The 17,441-nt window shown below is 37.2% G+C and overlaps 3 protein-coding genes across 4 annotated transcripts; 1 reads left to right on the forward strand and 2 right to left on the reverse strand.

Moving 5' to 3' along the window:
- The first annotated feature begins 1,477 nt into the window (after positions 1-1,477).
- LOC110753695 (SAUR-like auxin-responsive protein family) lies at positions 1,478-2,510 on the forward strand. The gene has a single exon (XM_021954640.2). The coding sequence runs from the start codon at positions 1,837-1,839 to the stop codon at positions 2,335-2,337; it is 501 nt and encodes a 166-aa protein (XP_021810332.2). The 5' UTR covers positions 1,478-1,836; the 3' UTR covers positions 2,338-2,510.
- A 1,071-nt stretch (positions 2,511-3,581) lies between these two features.
- On the reverse strand, positions 3,582-7,958 carry BETA-VPE (beta vacuolar processing enzyme). The gene is made up of 9 exons (XM_021954650.2): positions 7,645-7,958; positions 7,394-7,558; positions 5,710-5,866; positions 5,189-5,274; positions 4,904-5,103; positions 4,673-4,721; positions 4,359-4,568; positions 4,043-4,249; positions 3,582-3,960 (listed from the first exon to the last, which is right to left on the reverse strand). Exons 1-9 carry the CDS (start codon positions 7,861-7,863, stop codon positions 3,778-3,780), a joined length of 1,476 nt encoding a protein of 491 aa, XP_021810342.1. The 5' UTR covers positions 7,864-7,958; the 3' UTR covers positions 3,582-3,777.
- Positions 7,959-12,611: 4,653 nt separating this feature from the next.
- LOC110753711 (Terpenoid synthases superfamily protein) lies at positions 12,612-16,361 on the reverse strand. 2 transcript variants are annotated; one of them, XM_088253878.1, is made up of 3 exons: positions 15,983-16,361; positions 14,400-14,454; positions 12,612-13,809 (listed from the first exon to the last, which is right to left on the reverse strand). In XM_088253878.1, exon 3 carries the CDS (start codon positions 13,700-13,702, stop codon positions 12,791-12,793), a length of 912 nt encoding a protein of 303 aa, XP_088110004.1. In that variant the 5' UTR covers positions 13,703-13,809; positions 14,400-14,454; positions 15,983-16,361; the 3' UTR covers positions 12,612-12,790. The 2 variants fall into 2 exon arrangements, with proteins under 2 accessions (XP_088110004.1, XP_021810348.1); XM_021954656.2 differs by lacking the exon at positions 14,400-14,454 and having other exon boundaries at positions 15,983-16,359.
- Positions 16,362-17,441: the final 1,080 nt, after the last annotated feature.

A 17,441-nucleotide genomic window follows, 5' to 3' on the forward strand; every position in this document is an offset into this window, starting at 1 on the left:
AGGCATCTTGAGGCCAGTCCAAGAAACCTAGCAAAGCCTAAACAGAACCCCCAACTTCTTACCTTTCAGATTCCTTGTCTTTGGCCTAACAAATTGCCGTTTTGTTCTTTCATGCACAAAAACAGCTTGCTCTATACTTTCATGCAAAATACTGCTATATTATTTCCGAAACATATATCATACTTTTCCATATAAAGTTATTTTGAATCGTATTTATTTGGCTACATCGTGGATCGCATCTCTAACACGAGTAAAACCCATCTGTATAAGATAAAAATAAAAATAATATTATATGGATCCTTTTCATGATATAATATACGATATGATCTAAATAGTTTGTGTTGATTTTCATTTCTGTTATAGAGATGATCTACAACTTCATATATGCACAATTTGTTTTTTCAAGTCTTAATTTTGTAACTGGAAAAAAATTGGGGAACTAAAAAGGCGAACGTGCAGCCAAAATGAGGGAAACATGTTTCATTATAAATGAAGGACCACCGGAAAAGATACGTGTGGTGTGGTTGATTTCAATGTTGAAAATCCAAAGGGGTCTCAGACTTTTCGTATTCAACGACCCAAAAGAAAAACAACAGAAAAAGTGACCAAAATTAGGTTTGATTTTGGGGCTTCCATTCCATAATTTCCTGAGCTATTTGGCAAATCAAGAAAGCTCATACGTATACTGTTTTTAAACAACTGTGGCACATGGAACAAGGTCTTCATCATAAAATAGTCCAACCAGAAAATAATATTAATCCAAAAAAAAAAACCTACTTGGGTTTTTGACTCTACCAAATAATTGTATATGTGGAGGAATCTTGAATAAATCTACAGAAAAATATGAGGTCAGTGTCCGAGACAGAGACTCCTAGCCAGAGCTTCAACCAAAAAAAATCTTACTATAATACATACGTCAACAAAAATTATGAAGAGCCCTCCATTAACATTTCAAATGCGACCCCTCGACCCTTTTTCAAAAGATCGATCGATCAAGCGACTCTTCAACTTGGACATTGGACATTTCAAAGAGGAGCTTTAAATTTGTCCCAATCCTCTTTTTTTTCTTTCTTTCTTCTTTTTTTTGGTAGTGATAGTGACTCCTCTTTTATATTTTGCTTTTGGTGTCAATATTTTAATTTACTTCTCTCTTCATGAATCATGATCAAGTTACCCTCTAACAACAGTTAAAAATTAATGAATAGTTTTTATTTTCTTTATTGAATAATATTCTAATCGTCTATTACGTTAGATGTAAATTCAGATGGGTGATTAGCCAAAATCATGCTTAATCATGTGGTCCGAATTTACAGTCTAATAAACTAATGAGGTGTAGCTAAGAATTAGTTTCTCGTCAAACTAAGTAGTGCATTAAACAACTCCATTATACAAATGCATCCGTACGTTTTCAAGTACTTGATAAGTTATTATATCAATTTACTTCTCTCTCTCTCTCTCTCTCTCTCCTACCATTTTCTTTGCCTCTCTCCCATATTTAAATTCATTTTCTTCACACATCTCCCACACTCCAAAATTATACACCGTGTGCCGACCACCTCTCCTCTCTCATATATACATATGATTCTCTGAATTCCCAAGGAATCATATTCTCATCGTCCTACCCAATAATCTCTACCACTTCCATAGCCACCATCCCAAACCTTTCACTATAAAACCAGCTCAAAACCCACACAAAGCTCTGTATGTTCTTCTATAACTTTTCATGTACCCATCTTATTAAACACAAACCCAATTCAGAAAATCTTTTTTAACACAGACCCCTTTGTCCAAAATCTTTAATTTCGGGTCCTTCTTGTTGTTGAGACCGAACTAAGCATGAGAAAGAACAGAGGTTTCAGGCTAAGACACAAGCTAGTGAGGATCTTCAAATGGATTATCCGACCCAGAAAAGACCCGAACCGGTTCCAGAGACTGGAGTCTCCGACCCAAAACTACAACCCCATTTCCAAATTCTTCAACTTGGCTCGGTTTCTTCAGCGTGGAGCAAAGGAGCTCTGTTCCGCAAACTCGGGTTATATTCGGATCCCTGAAGCCCCGGTTGAAACCAAAGTTGCAAAACCGGTTTTTGTACCGAAAGGGCATCTGGCTGTGTACGTGGGCGAATCAGGTGATGACACGCAGAGGTATTTAGTCCCTGTGATGTACTTTAATCACCCGCTGTTCGGGGACCTGTTGAAGGAGGCAGAGAAGGTTTACGGGTTCAATCATCCGGGTCGGATCGTGATACCATGTGAGGTTTCAGAGTTTGAGAAGGTGCAGATGAAGATTGCCGCAGGAGATCAATGCCCAAGGCGGAGAAGGAAAAGCCGTCGCTAGTGCGGGTGGCAATTTCGGTAAATGCCACTGGTCCAAATTCATGACAATGATTTTGATTTTTGTTTTCCTTTTCTTTTTTTCTCTTTCAAGGAAGTAGAGGGTTAATTAAATATTGTTTCCCACTAAATACTGTGAATATTGAAGTCATCTACCCTTTTTCAAGGGTTTTCTAATACCTTGTGTTGAATTTTACTTTTACGTTACCACTTTTTAGGGGCTTTAGGAATGTTGGGACAAAATTGTGAGTTTCGAACGTTACAAATTTATTGGGACATAGCTTGTTAATGCATCTGTACTTGTATTGCGTCCGATACTAATAAGTGTATGTCAACTGATCCTCAATTAACTAGGCAAATACATGTAAGATTTCGACGCATCGACATATTTAGGTAAAGAATCGACACATCTAGGTAAAGAGGTCGTCGGATCTGTCCTCACAAGGACAAAACTCTTTGCTAGCACGTAGAAAAATTCCTGAACATGCCACTACTTTGAGGCTTTTTAGCTTAACTAATGTGTTAAACAAGTGCAACACGACCGCGTTGGGGTCTATTGGGCTAATAAAAATATAAACAAGTAATTGAAACGTGCATTAATTTGAACCCAAGTAAAGATAGAAGAGATATAAGCATATATCACTTTTAAAGTATGAGAATAAATGAACCACGAGAAAAATGAGTTAAAATTACGTCAAGTGAAGAGCTTTAATCTAAAACCCAAGTGCATTTCTTGTTTTGTACCCAACACCAGGACTTATAATTATTCTTAATACTTAATTATTTCAAGCAAATCCACAACCTTTGTAACCTTTCCTGGTAACACATCATCATCTTCCAATTAAGAGAGCCATCCACAAGAGCCAAATTGCTGAATTACCATAGAACACCAAAGTTGCATTTGCTTTTCGGCAAAATGCAAATTGGGTAAAGCTCCTTTGGTCCCCATAATAATCCTTGGTGGAGATCTTAAATTAGATTCTGGCCTTGCTGATGGTGAACCTCTGGTCCCCCATCCCTCTATAAAAAAAGAAAATACACAGAACCGCGTGGACCGACCCTTTGGAACGAGAGGTAAAGAGAAAGCAACGTGGCATAGTGCCACAAATCTGGGGCAACTCAACCTCTGATTCTCCTTGCTTTGGTTTATTTTCTTCCCAAATTGGGAATAAACCCATAGAATTGTTCCTTTTTGCTGATATACCTGCAACCCTATGTTCATGCATCAAAGTAAATTTGATTCCAAGCTCAGCCACCAAACCAAATATTATTTGATCCCCAAACTTTTATACCTACCAACATACATACACATGAGTTTTATACAACTATTATATTAATGTTTTGACATTTCTGGTTTGATTCTAGAGTAGATGCTAGGCATCTTGACACTGTTAAGGTTGTGACATCTCTATCCTGCTACTAAGATCTTACATATTTTCAACATTTAGGCACTGTAGCCTTTGTTTGAAGGATGCAATTGGCCCAGGTCATGGCCATTGCAGGCAGCAGAACAAGCTTCCTCCATTTCGGATTGAGATACACCGCTGTTGCAGATGTTGGCGAATGCGCGCATGTGTTTCATGCCGTACTGAGTCAGCGATCCGCACTGTGTTTCGAACACTCGAACCTGCAATTCAAGTTTTGACCATGACAATTAAGTAATGAATGCAATAACGGAATCAATTAAATGGTTAGTTTCTAGTTATTACCATAGATTTTAAGCATTCCCAATCGTCAACAAGGGGCAGACCAAGTGCTCTCACGGAATTAAGTGTGGAGGAACCTTTTCCAGGTCCATAGAGAAATGTTCCTATGAATTCAATGCTTGCATCTAAGTGAGTCCTGTGCCTCATTGTTTCTTTAATCTGCTTGAGGATGTCTCTCTTTTTTTCAGACCCATGCTCTGATCTTTTGTACTGTTGAAAACAAACGAGTAAAAAATGCATTAAGATCAAGCAACCTCACCTAATTTAGCACTTTAAATCTAAATATACAACAAAATAATTTCTGGGGGATGGAGCTCACCATTTGCCACATGAAGAAAAGCTCTGCATCTCTCTGGTTGACAACTTCCATGGGCTTTTCTAGTTGTCCATTATTAGGAGGGAAGTTCACAGAGGCAGGATCAAAACCTTGGTACAAATACAGCTTTTCTACTGTAATGTTTTTGCTCCCATATTGCATCACATGTGATCCCACATCGTAATTGTTGGAATTGGAAGTCCGTTTCTTTACCTACACAAACACAACTTTGCAAATAAAAAATCCTATACACAAAAGCTTGGCTTCAATATTAACTCCATAAGTTGAAAATTCAGTTCAAGTTTTTGTGACCTCACGTTCTGATATTGTTGTTTAATTGTTTCTTTCTTCAGATTGTGTCTCTCACTGCAAATTCAAGGAAAAGGAAAGTCAATGAAACGACATATAAAAGGTTACATAGAAGCCTCTAATCATGTTTCCTCTATTCCTCGTTTCGTTTGTCCCAAATAATTTCTACTAAATTAGTTTCTTATTTTGAAAGTTGTTAGAAACTTACTTCCCATCTTGGAAAGACCAAAATTCCATACCTATCCTCCATCCAAGCAACACTGTACAAATCGCCTAAGCAAGTGATGTATTCGGGTGGTGGTGGGGGGTCCATTCCAGGACAGTAAGTTCCAAAGCTGTTCTCTTGTGCATTTGATGCTGTAGTCACGTAAATGTTTAGGTCGCTGGGCATTATGCCTTCAAATATGCTCCCACTCTCACATGCTTCTACATATATAACCTGCAAACAGCGCAGAAAGAACTCAATCGGTTAGCTGTCATATCGGTGAATACCAAACGAAGTGAAAAAAAGGCAACCTTCTTACCATCTCTTTATAGCTCCCTGATGCATGTTTCTTCTTCAAAACTTGAATAAAATCCATGGCATAAAGAAAAGGCATATTTGGCATCCCTACAATCATATTGAAAATTGGTGAGTCCTCACTCTCATTTTTATAACATTTCTTTCTACACATCCAAAATGAGCAGTAAGGTTGGTACAGTTGTCATCATCTCTGCTCAGATTGATTCCAACTTGAAATGCACACGAGTAAGCATGTTACGGATAGAACCTAACTTAATTCCTCTTGCAAACCAAGAAAGAAAAATACCCTTTAAAGGAGGTATGAATCAAATAGTGATACAACATTTATAAAAACAAGCAGTGATATAATACTGTCCAAAAATGAAAATAATGACATAATATAAGCAGTTGGGTTAGCCAACAGTCGAAAGTGGGTTAGGATTAGGATTTAAGGATGAGTCAAGCATTCAATCCATTCTTATGTAACAAAGAAAAAATAATAATGATACAGTATGAATGTAAAAGAAGAGGGACTGAACTCACCAAGAACACCAGGACCCCCATGATCCGAGTAGTATAAGAAGATCCTGTCATTAGGTTTGCTATTCACAACCTTACCACTTCCACCTTTCACAGCCTTCTTGTCCCCAAGAAGAACTGCATACAGATTCGCGGCGGTTACTTGCTTACCAGTGTAATCCTACATTACCCAAAACCAATATAATCAACCCGAAAACTTATGGGATTTCGATTAAGCTGAAGCTTAATTAACAACCAAGTGACAACTATTACCACAGTAACACGTAGCCACCAATTGCTAAGGTTAGCACTAAGGCTTAACAAACTTATGTTAAAATGTAAAAAGGGCAAGCATAACTCTCAAGTATATTTCACACTGACTTGGATAATTGCTCTGTTTTCTCACTGGGATTAGTTAGAATCAGCACTTTTAGTTCATACTGCACACTGCATATACGTCTAACAGTGGCAGAGGATGGAAATGGCCGATCCAGGCCTTGGGCTTTAAGTGGGCTTTTCAGGTACTAAATTGATCCCCATGGCCTTGGGCTTTATGTGGGCCTACTGGTCCAATTTCTCAAAAAATAAAAAAGAAGATACAATAAGTAAAAAAAAATATCCAAGACACTTATGTGTATCTGAGAATTCTATTTAAGGCCAAAATAATGTTTATTTTTTGTTACGGTGATTATATGTGTCCATGAGACTTTGAACCTAAGATGAACCATGCTCATACCTCTATTGATCATGCTGCTCTTAATCCTAACTTTACCCAATAAGCCTTAAAAAAAGTATATTAAAGAACTGAAAGGGAAAAGGAAAATTTAAAAGTAGACCACCAAGTTTTGTTGCAGATTAGTGGTCTCATGTCCAAACCCCCAAGACACCGTTGTAGTGTATATGTGAGAAACCCCCTTCCCTGTAGTTTCGACATCGTTTATGAGTTTCATGCGGATATAAAGAGCATTTTCAGATCCAAATGAAACGACCCAATCCAATCCAAGCATCCAACAAACATTCTGACAACTGGAAATGAATGCTTAAAAGTTACACAATCAAGACACATGGTTCATATATCAATGTCATCAATCATGATGTGGATTTTTACCTTCTTTTTTTCCCTCACTCATCATCTTACCCTAACCTTTCCCTTTCGTTAATGAAAGTGTGTTTCGACCCAAAAAAAAATAAAAAATAAAGATGCTTTCAAAAGCAAGATGCCAAATAGCACTGCTTTCAGCAGCGAAAGTTCACACCACTCAAGACCATGCTACAAGCTTTTTCTTTTTTTCTTTTTTTCTTTTTCGTTCGGTATGATAATCTAAAATTGATCCTTTGATGCTAGAATTTGGAATCTTTTTTGTTTTTTTGGGAAGCTTTAAGAAATATTAAAAGAAGAAGAAGAAAGGCTAATGTCAAGTAGGGCCCAACTCTTTTGTCCTCTAAACATTGTATTTAGCTTTTAATACAAGCTCTTGCCTTTGTCCTTGCTAATCAATTAGCTAGCTATCCACTTGGCAGCTTTGATTTGACAAACCTACGACCTCTTACCCACTTTTAACCACTTCATGTTTTTTTTTTTGGGTCGAAACTACAAGACTACTGGAGAAGAGAAGAGATAATAATATCTATGGTGCAACTGATCATACAAATAAAAATAAATTAATTCACAAAATAATAATAATAATAATAAAATGAAAAACTTTACCTTCGGCACACCGGCATATACATCTTGACCTTGTGGGTGGTTGATGATGACCCCAGGCCTGGGATTTATTTCATGCTTGGCGATATCATCGTACATAAATACCACTATGTTTTCCTCTTTCAACCCACCTTTTTTCAGCAGCTGGTATGCGTGGCAAACATCGGCCTACATATATATATAAATAATTTAATATGTAAAACCTCAACGCTAAAAATTATAATAATAATCTTGCTTAAGTATCACATACATACCTGATGCCTGTAATTTCCATAGCCAGATGAACCGGCAACAAGAACCGCCCATCTTGTTCCAGCTTCCTTGTGATTAGCATCTTCCGGTCTATCCTTATCTGAAGGCAACCGGATTGTAGAGTCCCACAGGTCCAACCGGGCGACTCGGCCGCCTCCTACCAGCAGCACAAACAGAACCAGCAACAGGATCAACCTGGACTGATATTGGACCACCGCCATGAAGAAAACCCAAGAGCTAAATTAAGAATCTGTGGGCGAAGAGAAGGAGGAAATGAAAAAAAGAGAGAGGTGGTGAGAGAGTATAAAAGGTAGAGACTGATGAAGTGGCGGGGTGTGGTGTGGTCTGGTGTGAGGTGCATGCAAAAGAAGACAACGGTCTTGACACGTGTGGGCTAGGGCTTTGAGTTGGTGGGCCCAAGGTGAATGTGCATGCAACGGGTGGGGTTTCCATGTTTTAGGTTTGGCGTTGAGTAGTGTGAAGGTGGTGACTTGCCGACTTGGTTTGGGTTGGGTTTGGCTTTTTACTCATAACTTCCTCTTTTTCTCTGCAGTGCAGGAATGTATTTTTATAACAGCTACAAAGGATCATGTGATTGAGAGAAGAGCTTTTGTTGGTTTTGTTTCATTTCATCCTTTAATTTGAACTTGAAATCAAGTTTGGTTGTTCCAAGTGGTGGATTTAGGATTCAAAAGTTAAATTTATCGGTATGAGTGAATTTCATTAACACACATAAACAGATACACTTGGTTAGACATGAGTGACGTAATGAGCCTTACCCTCAAAATATAAACAATAAAAATTCAAATTCTCACAAGACATATAAAAACATCAAAAATCATATTGTCTATTCATTACAATCATAATTGTCCTATACGAATTTTCATATTTTGAAATCATAAAATAAAATTAAAATTCACAAACACAAGTTTACAATTGTAACAAAGAGACATACAATTACATACTAAGCAAGAAAATTTATAAGGGATAGACAAATACGAGTTGAATAGCGATTTAGCAAATATTTCTAAAAGCCCAATAAAATTAATAAAAAGAAGAAATCAAAATTTCACAAACTAAAAAAAACATAGAGAGAAAACAAGAGAAAGATTAACAAACTTTAATTAAATGAATTAAACTAATTAAAACTTGATCATGTAATATGGAGTTTGAGAAAAAAACTCACAAGCAGTAAAAAAGTTTGATACATATTTGCGCCAAGAAAAGAGAAAAAAATGGATAAATTTTTAACAATTTGTGTCAAGAGGTAACATATTATTACAATAATAATAGGTTTATATGTTTTTCTTCTCTTTATTTTTTCTTTCCTGCTTGTTTAGTCTTTTTCTTTTTGGTTGATGCTTGTTTAGTCTTGGAGCCACGTGATTGTCCTTCTGAAGTGGGGTATAAATCATATATCTTAATAATAGAGGAGGTGGCAGCGTACTTCTGAAGTGGGCCCCACGTGATTGTATATGCTAATTTAACAAATGATATTATGCAAAAAAATAATTAAGAGCAATTATCCTGTATCCGAGATCATGTGTACTCGAATCCCCACCCCAATATCGTTTCCATAAACATATAAAGTAAAGAGATGGCACCATGCATGCATTGATTTAGTTGATGGTGTGGATATAAATACATTATGTTAATCTGGGATTTACAAATTGGTGGCCTATCATTTTCGATTGAAACATGTATTAGTTATAATAAAAGAAGATACTTGGACTAGGTTACTTCTAAACAAATAATTTTGGATATCAATCCAAATCCAACTTTGCAAGACGATATGTCGACAAATGATATGAAGTCATCAAAACTTGGTTTTCCTTTCTTTTTAGTTAAATGAAGCCAAAACATGGAAAGTCATGAACTGGAACCTATAGGAATCTTTTCTACCAAGGACTGAAATCTATCAACACTACCGTTAATCTCGAAATCGTATCTCCAGCTCCTTTCATTTTTCAAACTTTCTATAATTCTCTACTCAACGATTTGGTTTGCACATAACCATGATGATTTCTAGCACTTTTAGCATAAACCAAGTAAGAATTGTTGAAGTGAGTCTCCTAATTAATCAAGGAGATTTATTTCCTTGATTAATTAAGGGATTTACTTTCCTATTTTATAGATTTATTTCCTTGTAATTAAGGGATTTACTTTCTTATTTTATATAGTTGTCAAATCATTGTATAATTAGGAGATATTTTCCTAATCCTTTACTAGATCTAATTCTTTGTAAAACACTCATGTGAACTCTTATATATACCTCATTATGGAGAAGAATAAAAGAAGACCCTAACATATTCAAAACCATATTCATATTTTAGCATGGTATCAGAGCAATCGATCCTCGGTTGTCTCTAACTTCTCATATCAAAAGTTCTCCTCCCCTCCTCTTCAAGGGGGGAGGGGGAGTGAAAAAAGATCCGTTTCTTATTCTCATGGAGATTTTGCCTCTTTCTTGACTCCGACATACCCTTCTCTTCAGGGGGAGAAGAGAATTGAAGAGAAGTTTCTATGTTCTTAAGCCGTGTTCACAGGGTTTCTGTGTCCTTTAGCCGTGTTCACAGGGTTTCTGTGTTCCTTAGCCGTGTTCACAGGGTTTCTGTGTCCTTTAGCCGTGTTCACAGGGTTTCTGTGTTCCTTAGCCGTGTTCACAGGGTTTCTGTGTCCTTTAGCCGTGTTCGCAGGGTTTCTGTGTTTCCTTAGCCGTGTTCACAGGGTTTCTGTGTTTCCTTAGCCGTGTTCACAGGGTTTCTGTGTCCTTTAGCCGTGTTCACAGGGTTTCTGTGTTCTCTAAATCCTCGTATCATCGTATCATATTCCTCATAACCGCGTATCCTAAATCGAATTCCTTGTATCGAATCCCTCGTATCGAATCCATCATATCGAATCCCTCGTATCGAATCCCTCGTATCAAATTCCTCATATTTTCATATTCAGATTCAGATCTTCATACCCACATCCTCATATACTCTTATCCCGAAACCCTAAACACATCTTTTTTCTCTTATTTTTAAATCCTTCCGCTGCCATGGATATCGTATCCAAATCCAAATCTGAATCCGAATCCGAATCACAACCTTCCAACCTGAATCCGAATCCGAATCCGAATCCGAATCCGAATTTGAATCCCAACCTTCCAACTTGAATCCGAATCCAAATCCGATTCATACATCAAATTCCTCAAATCAAGTTCCTAAATCAAATGGTCGGTCGCCAGTGGAAAGCGACCCGCCCCCCCCCCCCCCCCCTCCCCCCCTCCCTTAGTTCTTTGAACACGGAGAATCTGCTTCAAAACTACCGGTCGCCAATGGAAAGCGACTGGTAGCCAAAGAAGCTGTTTCAAACCAACCGGCTGCCAAAATCCAGCGACCGGTCACCAGAGGAAAACGATCAGTTCTCTCCACGTTGTCAAAATCAGGAGGAGGAAATTGAACCGTCTTATGAGATTTTTTCCGCTTCAGTCATCTCCCTGCCATCACACTCAGGAGGAGAAAATTGAGGAGTTTGTGCCCACTCTGGAGAATTCTTCAGCTCCAGTACCACACCAATCACCTGCTGAGGACGTCATTCAGAAGGCACAGAGCCTGCATATCAGATTCTAAAAAAAAGGAAGAATCGTGGTAAACCTCCAGTTCACTACGAAGAAGATCTTAATGCAAATGGAAAATATCTCATCAACAATTATGTATCCCTCAACAGATTATCAGAGTCACGGGTACACTTTGTGAAGCACTTAGCCAACATACATGTTCCCAATAGTGTAATTGAAGCACTAGAAGACCAAAAAATGGAAAGAAGTCAAGAATGAAGAAATGCGAGCTCTCCAGAAGAATGGCACATGGGCACAGTGTGTCTCATAGTCGAATCTTAAGGTACTTAAAGTTAACCCTTGGAAAAGGATTAATGTTCTCAAAAAATTCGCATGGATTATCGACTTGGGTGCTACGAATTTCATGACTCACTTACGAAGTTGGGCATTTGTGACGTATATGCACCAACTTGAGGAGGAGTGTTGAAGTGAGTCTCCTAATTAATCAAGGAGATTTATTTCCTTGATTAATTAAGGGATTTACTTTCCTATTTTATAGATTTATTTCCTTGTAATTAAGGGATTTACTTTCCTATTTTATATAGTTGTCAAATCATTGTATAATTAGGAGATATTTTCCTAATCCTTTACTAGATCTAATTCTTTGTAAAACACTCATGTGAACTCTTATATATACCTCCTTATGGAGAAGAATAAAAGAAGAACCTAACATATTCAAAACCATATTCATATTTTAGCAAGAATTATAGGATTTCTAAGAATAAAAACAACATCAAATTCACTGGCATCTTTAACCAATTCACTGGTCGAGTGCTTTTGGTCTTAAGGAAGCTGGTTTTGGATTTCTTAGATTACATACCTCTTTTGAGTTGGCAATTGAAGTTTTAGTAACACATTACTCTTTGTATATGGCTAACACTTGTCTCTTACCTTCCTACACTCCTCCTGTGAGTGCAAAAATACTATAAAACATTCCGTTTGGAGTGAAAATTTGTAAAAGAGGAGTGTCGAAATCGGTAATTTTGTATATTTACTCAAACTTCAATTGCCCAAGAAAAGGTATGTCACTGAACCCAAACCATATAGGAAATAGGAGTGGTTATTATAACTTAGTGGACCAACATCAAGTAAATAATCAGTCTATAATACTTGTGGGAGCTCAAAATTTGCATAGATAAAGATAACCGATTAGTGATGACTTCAAAGTTGCAGGAGCTAAAGTCTGAGCTGAAATATAATGTGTATCTTTACGTTTGTGAAAAAGATGTTTTCATACCTTGGAGAATCCTCGAAGAATTGGTTAGGTTGAAACCAAAAACAACCTCTCTTCATCCGTATGTGAGTTTCTTCTAACCCACAAAATACCTCATATTCAGTATTATTCTGATTCTTCAGTCACCGCAAAAATAATCAAAGTGCTGCCCCATTTATTAAAGAAACATGAAAATTGAAAGTACCATGAAAGGTTGGTTAACAAGGATTCATGAGCATGATATTTTCTTCCTGCAAAGGAACATATCTGTAGTGTAACTCTTGTATGCAAAATGCAATTTCTTTTGCATCCAACCAATAAATGGAAATTTATTTCAGTATTTTGCCCTCCATGAATGCCACTTCAATTTCAACTGATACCACAAAGGAGGAATACCAAGAATCCCTCGCGCTAACCTTGGATCAAACACATCAAAATTCACTCGGCTCAAAGAGTCCAGTAGAACCTGGGCAGGCACGGCTGGCAGCAGCACTGGGAGAGCCTCTACAGGTACTGTACCAGCTAAGTCACGAGCCTTCTGCAAATGGACATTAGCAACCGATGCCATCTCAAAAACCGCTTCACATAAGCCCTCACGAGAATCCAAATGAATCTCTGATTGACCTCCATGCTTAACCAGCAATCCATGCTTGGCTGCCACTTCGGTTGGTATATAAGAAAAATGGCGGTTTCGACTACCATGATATGGCAATGACTTAATCAGCAAAAGAAGACCACTTGCTTTACCTATATGTGATGCTGCATGATCGGCTGCAGTGGACCTGATACCACCAGCTTGAAGTGTCATGTAAAGAAGAGTTGATACAGTATCTTCCGCATATCTCTCCAAGTCTTCAATTTTTTCTGGGGTGTCACCAACCTCCTTTCTTGCATCACTGATCCGAGCTTCTACAGACCGTTTCAGCCATACCTTGCTAATTTTGTTCTCATGTACCACTGACAACAGGGCTTGTGCTGTTGGGTGCTCAATTAACTTGTTGGCATAGATTTTGTCTATGGCTTCTTGCCACCAGACGAGGCGCATAAGACCAATCCTCGGATCAGAAGCAACATCCATAGCACGAGCTGTTTCAACATTTAAGGCACGGACTGCAAATGCAACCTTTCGCATGTTTGGGGGGAGTTCAAGGAGGCAAAGGTAGTTATGGTAATCATAACTACGGACTTGCTGCACACAGTATGAGAAAGCTGCCCTTAAGCTACTAGATGCAGAAGCACCATTCATCAAATACCAACCCCGGTTCCTCCAACAAATATACAACTACACAAACTGCTCAAATCGCACAAAACTTCATTCAGATGAGTTAGGATTTAAAGCTGAGGGTCGATCACCTGAGAACGAAGAACAAACAAGCTATGATGTAAACCAAAATTTTATTAGCACCAATACAACTCAGGATCACAAAGAATGTAACTATGGTTATAAAATCTGTTTATATTAATGATCTTTCCATCTTCATTTAAAGAAAAAAAAGGCAAATACATCATATCTTACCAGAAAATTCAAACCCATAAAAGGAAATTTATGTCCCGGTAAGCCATTCCATGCTAGCACCCCCATCTTCACTAATAAATATATAGTGTACTAAAAACAAAGAAAAAATACGGAAGGTTGTGTTTGGATGAGGTATTTGAAAGTACCAAAGGACTTCCAAAATGATGGGATTTATAAATTTATTTGTTTGTTTAATAATATAGTATAACAATGAGATTTCTAATTTACTTCTTCCATCTAAACACAAACCTTATGATCAAAATAAAAACATGGGTTTCTTCTGGAATAGTCTCAAACACCTTGCGGGCACAGAAATGCAATCTAATGATCAAAGCCAACCAACTTCATACAAACATACAGATCATTATATAGATCTAGAGCAATCTAACAAAGCTATTGGAATTATAAAGTTACCCAATTCGCTCACCCCCTTACGAATTTCGAACTGGATAGCACGTATCGAATCATGGGACGTTAGCAACCTGGAACGATACATTTAGTGAACCAAAACTCATAAGGATTAGAACAATACCTGAGTGACATTGCTGCCAAAACTCGATTGGTTATTCCAATCATCAACTTAATAGGGTGATGGGAGAGCAATAGAGGGAGCCATCAAAAGAGAGAACCATGGAGAGAAAGCCATGGAAACAGAGAGCAACGAGGGAGTTTTGAAATTGGGTCTGAAGCAGCAGAAAAATTTACAAGCAGAGGAGGAAGATGTTGGTTTGTTCAATCCAATAAAGAAAGTGGCTGTTCTCCAAAGAGGTAAATTTTCATTAACTAAATAATAAATTAGACTTCAAAGACCTTAAAATTCCCACTAATTTTGATAAATAAATAATAAACACGCTGTGTTACTTTTTTCAACCTTAAGCGCTCTCTTTTTTGTACTTCTTACTAATTCTGAGTATTTACAAAATAATATCGTACCGAATTAAACTAATACACGAATTATGACCTGAAATTTCGTTCCAACTATGCCTACCCCTTCAAATTTTGTACCATAGAAACCGGCGTACCTCCTACCCGTTCCCGTTCCCCATACCAGGTAACTATGTTGGTTTATAAGAACTCCATTCTATCTCTCCCTCGTTACGAACAAAAAAGTGGTGGTGTTGTACACCCCTTTTGTTCTACGAACCCTTGTTGATTCATCCTTTTTCCTTCTCACGAACCACGGGAGCGCCTAGTGCCCAGAGGAGCAAAGCAAATTTTCTGTTCGGGGTAGCATTTTGCGCCCACATGTTTGAATTTGACGGTAAAAAGCTCGCTTGTTGTACGGGATCAATATAACTTAACAATGGGATTTCTAATTTAAAAAATGAGGTAACTTGGTAGTGAAAGGCTGAAGTATGCTACATGACTTTTATATGACAAGTTCTAATGATAGTCAAAGTTCAAATTACAAAGTATCAGTCAAAAAGAAGAAATTTCATCAGTACTTGAGAAAGACTGGAGGAAGCATTACTCAATCTCATAAACCAATATATCAATACTAATACTAGAGGGTCATAAAATACTATCTCAAAATCTGGTCTTTTTAGCCTCTACAGATAGAAGAAATAGAGCTTGATGAGCTCTCTAAAACACATAATAAATTACCAAAACATCAGATTACATGATTTCTTTCTTAAGATACCAAACAAAGATTGCCAAGTATTGCAATGCACAAGAACTATTGAAATTAGAAGCCGAGACAGATGAACTAGTCCTCTGTATATGCAAACCCAACACATTAACTTCCCCAAAATTAACAAAAAGCCCCACAGAGAAAGGCATCCCAAATTTTACCAACACATTTCTCATAGGAAATCAATCAAACAGAACTAGGGCACCTCCATGGACCTTTTCTATTTTTTCGCGTTAAATAATATAATCACAAACAATAATTACATAAGCAATCCAGTGAGTATAAATCACAAAATATTAGATAACCCATCTAAGATCTTCCAAATTACATTGAGAAAATTAAATGAAACAGACTGATAACATGAATTGGAATCTCACCTTAAACCATGAGAGAGAGAGAAAGAGAGAGAGCACGCTAGAGGTGAAGCTTAAGAGGAGAACGCTCTGTCAAGCTCCTTGGTAAAGTCAGGTTTGTGGTCTTTCCACCATTAACATCAAGAGACTGAGAAACTGAGGGACTGAGAGACAGACTGAGAGCAGCTAATTGTTCATGTGGGCTACGCTAGAACAAGAAGGATTTCGGCAGGTGCCAGGTGGGTAAGTCTTTCCAAGTCGTTTTATTTGTTAACATGCGCCGTTTTAGTGAAACATACCAAACCTCCTCCTGCCATATTGGACTGGGTAAGGCAGACTCAATGAAATACATCCAACACATTATGAAGAAAATCCCACTGTCCCAACTTTTTGAACCATTATCTTATTATGTATATATAATAAGAATTGTATATACATAGCTAATTGTTCATGTTGATGAATTCTTAATCTTTATTTGAATTGCTTCTATGATGTGATTTGTGTGATTAGGTCTTGATTGCATGATTCATTGGGATTAAGAATTGTATATTACATATAGCTGGGTGTAGACTTTATGGTTTACATAATTCCTAGTTTTCACATAACTTAAAAGAGTTTTTAGGTTGATAAAGTTTACACGACCGTAGGTAATTCTCACTTAGAAATATTTGAACCTAAAATATGTCTTTAGCAGAGTCTTTAAAGAAAACCATAAAAAGAGTCTCGGTAATTAGGTTAAGCAATACTTGCGGCATGTTTACTAATCCAGAATTGAATTAGGGGGAATTGAATTGAGGATGAATTGAATTGAGGAGGAGTTGGATTGAGGAGAATTAGATTCCGGATTCCTAATGAAGTTGTTTACTAAACCATATGGATTGAGGGGAGTTAGATTCCGAATTCCTATTGAAGTTGTTTACTAAATTATATGGAATTGGGGTAGGAGTGGTACTAATTACTAAAATGTCCACATTTTTTGGTTAAAGTAGATGGCATATTTGGAATTTTGAAAATTGTGTGAGGATATAATGGGTAAAAAAGATGAATTCCTAATGGGTGAATTCTCCAGGAATTAGAATACCACCTCCAATTCCGGAATTGAATTCCTCCAAAATCAGGAATTCAATTCCTAATTTTGTGTGGGCCCCACTTACTTTTCAATTCCTTAATGTGAAGTAAACGCAGGAATTCTCCATAGGCGGAATTCAATTCCGGATGAGAATTCCAATTCCGGATTAGTAAACATGCCATAAGTTACTGAATTGAGGTTGATAACCAATCCTTGTGGGAACAAAACTCCTGCTTGCACAAGACTACAATACAATTTGATCTGTGCACTTGCGGGATAATTTTGGGGTTAAATTGATTGATTAATTTCAATTGGTTTAATCTATAACATTTGTGGTTATACTAGTTATGATGCAACAACAATGAGTTAGTTCCTTCCACATTATTAGAAAGATTTACCTCAATTACCATGTAT

This window comes from Prunus avium, chromosome 5 (genome assembly GCF_965620075.1).
Source record: "Prunus avium chromosome 5, drPruAviu1.hap1.1, whole genome shotgun sequence".
NCBI lineage: Eukaryota > Viridiplantae > Streptophyta > Magnoliopsida > Rosales > Rosaceae > Prunus > Prunus avium.